Source organism: Mastacembelus armatus, chromosome 1 (genome assembly GCF_900324485.2).
Source record: "Mastacembelus armatus chromosome 1, fMasArm1.2, whole genome shotgun sequence".
Classification (NCBI taxonomy): domain Eukaryota; kingdom Metazoa; phylum Chordata; class Actinopteri; order Synbranchiformes; family Mastacembelidae; genus Mastacembelus; species Mastacembelus armatus.
This window is the reverse complement of record NC_046633.1, coordinates 19,177,182-19,185,328: the sequence shown is the minus strand read 5'-3', so window position 1 is coordinate 19,185,328 and position 8,147 is coordinate 19,177,182. Positions and strand designations below refer to the sequence as shown.

General features: G+C 40.8%; 2 protein-coding genes across 2 annotated transcripts; both read right to left on the bottom strand.

Moving 5' to 3' along the window:
- Positions 1-1,453: 1,453 nt before the first annotated feature.
- Positions 1,454-2,181, bottom strand: nanos3 (nanos homolog 3). The gene is made up of 2 exons (XM_026303970.1): positions 1,987-2,181; positions 1,454-1,881 (listed from the first exon to the last, which is right to left on the bottom strand). The coding sequence occupies exons 1-2, from the start codon at positions 2,179-2,181 to the stop codon at positions 1,498-1,500; spliced, it is 579 nt and encodes a 192-aa protein (XP_026159755.1). The 3' UTR covers positions 1,454-1,497.
- Positions 2,182-3,126: 945 nt separating this feature from the next.
- Positions 3,127-7,742, bottom strand: LOC113128495 (afadin- and alpha-actinin-binding protein). Its single transcript, XM_026303867.1, has 11 exons — positions 7,248-7,742; positions 7,111-7,179; positions 6,887-7,010; positions 6,709-6,787; positions 5,842-5,962; positions 5,125-5,278; positions 4,927-5,018; positions 4,687-4,848; positions 4,329-4,443; positions 4,055-4,223; positions 3,127-3,664 (listed from the first exon to the last, which is right to left on the bottom strand). Exons 1-11 carry the CDS (start codon positions 7,548-7,550, stop codon positions 3,568-3,570), a joined length of 1,485 nt encoding a protein of 494 aa, XP_026159652.1. The 5' UTR covers positions 7,551-7,742; the 3' UTR covers positions 3,127-3,567.
- Positions 7,743-8,147: the final 405 nt, after the last annotated feature.

Below are 8,147 nucleotides of genomic sequence, written 5' to 3'. Positions count from 1 at the left end.
AGGAGCTCAATACGCTGAGGATGAGAATGAAGTACCTGCCATTCTGAACTTAGTGTTGCCCAAAAGGTTTGTGGGTAATTAGTGCAATTTTGCTAATGCACAACTGTTTAAACGTTTCACCCTTAATCCATTTTAACTCTTGTTAACACTGACAGTTGGTGTTCAGTTCAATGACTTAGATATTCTACTTCTCCTCAGATAAAGGTTGATGTTGTTGATTTTAGTTTCATTATGACACTTAACTGTCACCAGGTCATACCTGTCAACACTCCCATTTTATCAGGGAGTCTCCCTTATTTTACCACCCCCTTCTGTTATTTATCTCAGAAAAAAATAAAAAATATATATAAGGTTGTCCAACTGCCAGATCTTCACCCTACATCATAGAAACCTCAACCCATTTGTGGCCTCAACCTGTCAACAGAACTACAACATATCCAAAATGACATTACAGGCACTCTAGTAGATATCTACAAATACATTTTGACTAGTCAGAGCTCAAATTTCATTTATCTACAATTGATTTGTGACTAGTAATATATTAGTTTTGGATATCCAATAGGATATTTAAGATATCTCTTAAATGTGTCAAATTACAGATATCTTTAATTGGAATTATGACTAGTCAAAAGTCCATTGTAGGTATTTGTAATTTGACTTTTGATTAGTCAGTATGTAATTGTATATATCTGTAATTCATATTGTGGATTGTCAAAATTCAATTGCAGATATCGTAAATGACAGTTGTGACTAGTCAAATACATTTATCTTAAATGTGAATCCTATATGATGTTTAAACAGCTTGCTATAGAGAAGACTTGGTTTATATTTGTAATAATAAAAAAAGGTGCAAAGAAACATGAATCACCTTATTATCAAAAGTCCCCCACAAAGATGACAAAACACAGATTTAGTAAGTTTAGACCTGTAACTTCTTCCATACAGGAATATTCACTTTGCACACAGAGGAGCCATAAGTACAAGATTCAAAATAAAAGCATGCCTTGAGAACAGGTACTCACACAGAACAAGAACAAGTCACTCATATTTTAAAAATTTAAAATACTGATATTTACATGCAGTAGGAAAGTTATAACTGTTAGCTGTAGGTCTAATAAAGTTTCGTTATAGTGTTGTAATCCTTCAATGCATTATCGGGAAATATGAAAATGGACATGTTTTTAAAAAAATTCTGTAAAACAAACACATTTTCCTTTGAAAAATGTTTCTCCTCCCAAACATAAATATCCGGTAGTCGTTCTAGAAAATACTTTGCAAAAATCCAACAGGACCAAAGAGACGCTGTTAAGGAAGGCTGGGTCAACAGAAAGACCAGCTGGAAGGCAACTCTAATCAGCTTCACAGTGGAGGTGCCAAAAGTATGCAAACCAAACCAAAACACACAAAAAGAAACACACACACACTTGTGTAAAACATATCACACGTAAAGAGGGTGATGCCTTCTGCAGTGTCTGTTGCTACCTGCCACCTGTTGGCTCAGCGTCTGGTCTTTGCGTACACGGAGCTGTACGCACTGTCCACCTTCGGACAGAAGCGTTTGGTGTGAGCTTTGGCCCCTGTAGCTCCGCAGAGGGGACACACATACTGCCGCAGATAGGGGCACAAAACGTCTCCTGCCTGGTTCTTCAGCCAGTGGGATCCGTACACCAACTCCGACTCCCCGTTGTGCTTGCAGAAACTGCAGAACATGCGCTCAGGTGATGGGGGTAACGTGGGCGCGTCATGTGTTTTGAAACGACTCGTCTTCTTTCGATCTTTTGGCCCCCGGGAGCCTGTCGGTCTTGTCACTAGTTTAAAATCCACATTATTTGGTGCGTCAGCCCGGAACGAGTCTGGTGCGTGACAGCTACCATCATCCAAGTGCTGATAAGCCAAAGACACTGGCGGTGCGTATTCACCGTGGATATCTGACGCACGGTGTGTCCCGGCGTCATTTTGGCAAACTGCATTAATGCACACGGACATCAGATTCTGGCACAAATCAACAGATTCCCATTGCGCAGCTGTGGAGGCTGGCAGTGAGGGCTCAGTGGCGGTGTTCCGACCCAGAATCTCTCGGATTGTGTCCGAAAGTCCCATGTAGTCTTTCCAAGGTTGGAAACACTTGCTGTCCGACTCCATGGAGCGCGTCATAAAGAGTCCCCAAACTATACCGTTCATTCTACATCCCCTTCGCCAAAGCTGTTTTCTTGTCGGCCTGACTCTCTATAAGTAAGATGGTCCAGTTGTTGACATGGTAATGTCATGTAAAACACGGTAGTAGGCGTGTGAAAGATTTTTTTTTAATAATTTGGAAATTGAACACAAGCTGTGTTCAAACGCACACGCCGCAGCTGGATTGGCCAGCTGCCAATTTACTGAGCTGCTGCACCACACGTGCGGGTCAGTTTCCTCCAATCAAACAAGTTGAATGATGCTGTAATCTACTCTGCACAGTAACACGCCCCGCATGCACAACAAGGTGCCATACAGTCTACTTCAGTTTCACATAGGCGACTGGTTTAGGAAGACAATGCAAGGAATTTAACAATGGTAAAACGGATGGAGCTTAGATTACAGACCAGAGGCCGCAGTCTCCATACTGAACATGTCCTTCAAACAGCCCCAGTGTATGATGAGAAAAGTACATGCATCCTGTTAATGAAAAAAGGTAAATGGACTTAAGAGATAGCAACCTAGACCTCCAATCAGTGAAAGCAGATTGGAGGTCTAGATTAGAGCTACTCTGACATAAAAAAAAAAAACTAACTAAAAAGCACACAGAGTTTGATTGGGGATGGGAATGTCTTTTGATTTGAAAAGGAGATCCCATAACACACTTAAGATAGGTGCAACTATCCATTTAAGTATATTCCCTAACGTGTTTACAATGACTGATAAAGGCCACAATCCAAAACATATTGTTTTAGAATAAAGTTACTCATTACACAGAAAGTGTTTCCCTCTTTAGTTTGATTTTCTTCATGCATCTTGCTAGTGGCTGATGTTGCATCAGAAACCTTTATTTTATAAAGGAATCTAAATAGACTCAGTAGGTGATGAGTTGAATAAAGCTGGAACAGATTTTTTATTTTAAATTGTCTATAAACAGGGATAAGGCAGTACTGTGGTTGCTCTTCATGGAAGCAGACACCAACCTGAGATGGTTCTAAATGCACAATGCTCAGTGAGTTCAAAAAAAGCCTAGTGTAACAACTATGGGCTTAAAGGAATCAGTGTTCACATGGTAAGTTGTTACAGTGCACTGAGTTTACCATCTGATTCTTCAGTTTGTTAGGAAACAACACATGGGTATATCACACAGAACAGACAGTTCTCATAAGGAGTTAGTGGATAAAATGTCCTGGTTTATAATTAGCCACCATGAGAAACCTAAATCTGTTGTCAATACTGTATTATAACAGGCAGAATCAATTTTCATTATAGTCAGACAGTGTAGTGTCAAAATAACAATAGGGAAATTCAGTCTTTATTGAAGATGTTAAAAAGAGAAAACAGGCATAATTGGATTTTAAGTGACCATCTAATGTAGCAACAAAAATTGCATTAAAATGACCAGTCTAAGTGTGGAGCATGTGGTGTATGCACTATCCTGTCTGCACCACCGTCCCATGTCTCTTGCTGGTGATTAACCTCAATGGCTCTGGAGAAAAGAAGAAACAGCTAAATAATAGCTGCAGTAATGTTGAGCATGAACTCAAAAGTCAATCGAACATGAACTATCACTTAAATGGAGCTAAAGATAAATTTCTATAATGATTCAAAATACCAATTTTGATGACTATTAGCATTATTAGTCTTCATAAAGGAGACTAAACTATAGATATACTGTTGAGAAGCTGTGTTTATTTACATCAGTGTTTACAAACCCAGACTGACAAAGAGGAAGCACAGGAGAGTGCTGGTAACTCATATCTGTGTTATCTGAACATAAAGACAGGTAAGTTCATCACTGTGCAATGTAATTCTTTGAATTTTTAATGTATACTACTCCTGAAATCAGATGTGTTGTAAAGAATCTGTCTTGACCAACCTGCAGTTGTATGATAGATTGAGAGCAGAGTACAGCTCAGGGGTGCTGGGAGTTTGAACTCGAACTCTTCCCTGATGTAACTGAGGAACAGCAGCAGTCCTGGAATCGGTGGATGATGGCGTAATGGGAAGACAGCCAGATATGTTGGTGGGCCCCAAACCTGAGAAATCTGGAGTCAAATACACAATGTTTTTTTTTTTTAAATGGTTTTTGGGGTGAAGTCCCGTCCCGCTGACAAATTACAAACAACTTCATCTTTTAACTGCATACTTACTGAGAGCAGTGCTCTCTCGCCTGTTGCAGCTCAGTGCCCCTTTAGTAAATAGAGGTGAGTCACACAAAAACTGCTGCTTCATTAGGGAACCTTTCTGTTGCTCAAAATCACGGCGCTGAAGAGGGGAAATTAGAAACTTGACACTAATAAGCAACATCTTAAGCCCAAATGCTCTAATTTTTCACATGATTTATCAACAGTAATTGTACAACGTCACGAGGGGAAAAAAAGTGCTACATCCCTTGGTCACACTAACATTTACCTATCCATTATCTACATTTTTAGCTCAGCGGGGACTACAGTATCGTCACATATCATCATATTCCTTCAGAAATTCCCTCTGCCTCTTTCTTTTCACCTCATGGCTTAGTCGGATTACAGCATCAGTGAAAGACTTCCGCTCCCTTTCAAAAGTCCGCCTCTGATGTTCAAGCTCTGCCACTCGCATCTGAAGATGTTCCCACTCTTCCAAAAAGTAGGAATCAGACAGTTCAGAGGGGATGGGTGAAACAAAGCTGTCCTGCAGGCAGAAAACGAGCAGAGTATTTTTATGTCTGATGTGCTTGTGTAATTGTATTAGCACACAAGATAGTCACACCTGCAGCAGCTCCTGTTGTAATCTGACAAGATTTTGACACTCCTTCACTTCAGCCAGGAGCTTGTCATGGTCAACAGCAACACCAGATTGGCCTAGAAAAAGAACAGTCATTAATTTGTCAGAAATTAAAACTCACTGGTCCTCTTAAAATGTACAACACATCAGCATGTCAGTTTAAAGACTAATGTGGGGGTTTACCTTTAGGTGGGACATTGCCCAGTCTCCTCTGCACCTGCCTCCAACTCTGAACCACTCCTCCTGTCACGTGGTCCCCAAGTGCCACCTCAGCTTGATCCAGTGTTTTGTCTTCATCTTGGACCTCATCCTGAGCATCCGCCATGTTCGACAGAGTCTGAGATCAGACTGCTTTATCATAAAGAATGCTTATCTTGGTTTTTACATTATGACTTAATACCAAGAGCTCATTCATGACCACAGAGACAGTACTTGACAAAACAATCTCACCACAAAATAAGTGGCTGTTTTAGTGCTTTCAAATCTCTTTACACCATCTCTTTCAGCGGTGGAATTAAACTGCTGTCATGTTCAAATTTACTTTTTCCCCCCCAAGGACTTCTCAGTGCTAAAGGCTTGTTTTGCAATTCTTCTGTCAACTGCTCGTTTAGGTTCACATGAACAAAAATTCTCATTACATTTAAAAAAAAAAAAAAAAAAATCGGAACAATTACAGTTCTACAATAATGACTTCTTTGTTGTTATAAAACCAGTCCAGTGTGGCTTCGGAAAAAAAACAAAATTAGTCCTTTTTTTAATGTGTGCTTAAGCCACTATGGCTGATAAACAATGGTCTCTATCCCCATGACATGACGTTCTGCAATAAATTAATAGGTCACCATTTTTCCCCTTTATTACTGAAGCCATCTCCAGTGTCTTATCAAAGAGACTCTTCCTCACCTGCTCCATGTTGACTCTGAGTGCATGAAGCAAAGTGGTGAGGCTGTGGCGCAGCTTCATGGCCTCTCTGAGCTCTGCTTCTCTGCGCTCCAGCATCAAACGCAGAGCTGCTGCTTCTTGTCTGCAACAGGAGGAGAGTGTAGCTCAGAAAGCACTGGACAACCAAAGGCAGGGATTAGCTGTAGGCCTACAGTTAATTCTTGCAGCTCTGCATCCTGAGTGCTGAGCCAACCATCATTCAAGGCAACCAAACAGAGTGGCTAGAACAGAAAAATAATGTTATTTATTTTCATATAAATGTATAATTATGTATGTCATGTACAGTTAGATACTGTATCTGAAAATAACATACAGTAAATGATTGTCAATAATAATATACTTAATTACATTAACATAAATTTACATTTTTACAGTGGTCTTTTGATCAAAATACTGATAATGATCATATTGAAGACATCATGTTAAACTTTTAGATCCGCTTAAAATCAACTGAACCTACCGCACTGCCCACTGTTTCTATGCACATGATGCAGCTTTGCTGTAGATCCAGTGAAACCCAGCACTCACTCATCACTTCAAGTAAAAGCATCTACATTTAGCGCAAACATGACGTCAAAACACTGATATAAGCTTTTGTATGAGACATTTCATGGATACAGAACCTGTCATAGCTACAAGACTGTTAATATAATAAATATATTTGTAGATCACAGTCCATATTATTCAGCATAAGCCCAAAACAACAGACAACCTATAATAGCTGGGACATGAAACACCAGAATGCCCACAGGCTTCGTGTCTACAGCGCATCTAGACATTAAGGATGTTACTAATTCACTAAGTGCTCGGCAGGAACAGAGAACTCACTTTGCAGTAGACCTGAATGATTTGCTTAGCGGTTCTCTCTTGGCTCGACCTCCAGGTGGAAAGTTCAACACCTCTATGTCTGGACAGGAAAAAAAACGCAAGGTGGCCGTCGTAGGTCGCTTTCAGTAAAAAGGCGTAAACAAACAGATGCGTGTGTCTTATCCTGTCAATGTCTCACTTGGTCCTTTGTCCCTGTGCCTGTCCGCCAGCTGTGACAGCCGCTCCTTCAGCCTGTTGCTCTGCTGCTCCCGACGCCTCAGCTCTGCCTCCTGCTGGTTACACCGCAGCTGGAGACGGCCACACTGGCGAGAGAAAGATGCGATTGAGAAACCGGGGTGTGTTGGTAAATACTGTTTCAGACGGTCAAATCCTCCAGTCTCCCACAAGGCCAGTGTATCTTACTTTGGTCCGCTCACACTTCAGCATTTCCTGAAGCCTGACCACATGCTCGTCCATATCCTTTAGCTGCTCCTACAAAAAGACAGTCTTTTCCCACAACTGGAAGCAATAATTATTTCATTCACTTTTTTTTTACCCACTCTGAGCGACTCTTCCTGATCTCTGCGCTCCTCCCTGTCAGGCCACCAGGAGGCGCTGTGGGAGAGCTGATTCAGAGGACTGGGATCCCTGAGCGGACAGTCTGTAGGGGGCAAGACAGGCAAAGTAGGAAGCAGTGGCACTAAAGACAGAAATTGCGACTCATGATATGAAACACCTACATGTCCATGGGCCTGGTGTAGATAATCCGTATTACCTGAGTACTCCTGGCCTCTTCCAACTCTCCTCTGGCCTGATCTGGCATCCATCTTCACACATTCGCAACAGAGACAGTTCACTCCCATCAAAAAGTAACAGGGTCAACATAAAAGAAACGCCAGCATTTCTGCACCAATCTGTCCTTTGAATGCATTAAATGACAAACATTATGGTACCAAGGCATAAATACACATATATATTTCCAGTGCCAGTCCAGCTGCCTCTTATTTCCAGCTGATGCCACTTCAGCTAATTACAGAGTTCCTGTTGAGTTCATCTACTGCCTACCACTGTCACCTGTGTGTCATTAACTACTTCTTGTACAAAGTGGAAGCAAAACAAATGCTGTGACACACATTAAAATATATGTATTTAACCATGATGGGAGGAGCAAATTTTATAATCCCCAAGATACAAATAGACTTAGCTCTACATGCTAAAAAGATTATAATCTTCAAGTGTTCTCTGGAGGATGAAACCGTTTTCAAGTCCCAAAATTAAAATTACGTCAGCATGTGGTGTCACCTTATAAATGTATTAGAAATATTAATAAACCAGTCTCAGGAAGCTTCCAATAACTTGTTTTGAAACAGCAATCCCAGTGCTGGCACAATGTGATTCACAATGATGCTGCATGTCCACTGTAGTCGTGTGGTAAGACATTATTAATTAGCAAGCTAATT

Coding starts and splice junctions, on each gene's coding strand:
- nanos3 (XM_026303970.1), bottom strand. CDS start 2,181: ATGAACGGTATAGTTTGGGGACTCTTTATGACGCGCTCCATGGAGTCG. Junction 1,882..1,986: donor TTGATTTGTGCCAGAATCTG/ATGTCCGTGTGC, acceptor GCTTATCAGCAC/TTGGATGATGGTAGCTGTCA.
- LOC113128495 (XM_026303867.1), bottom strand. CDS start 7,550: ATGGGAGTGAACTGTCTCTGTTGCGAATGTGTGAAGATGGATGCCAGA. Junction 5,279..5,841: donor TCAGAGTCAACATGGAGCAG/GTGAGGAAGAGT, acceptor GTCTGATCTCAG/ACTCTGTCGAACATGGCGGA. Junction 4,224..4,328: donor GCGAGAGAGCACTGCTCTCA/GTAAGTATGCAG, acceptor ATTTGACTCCAG/ATTTCTCAGGTTTGGGGCCC.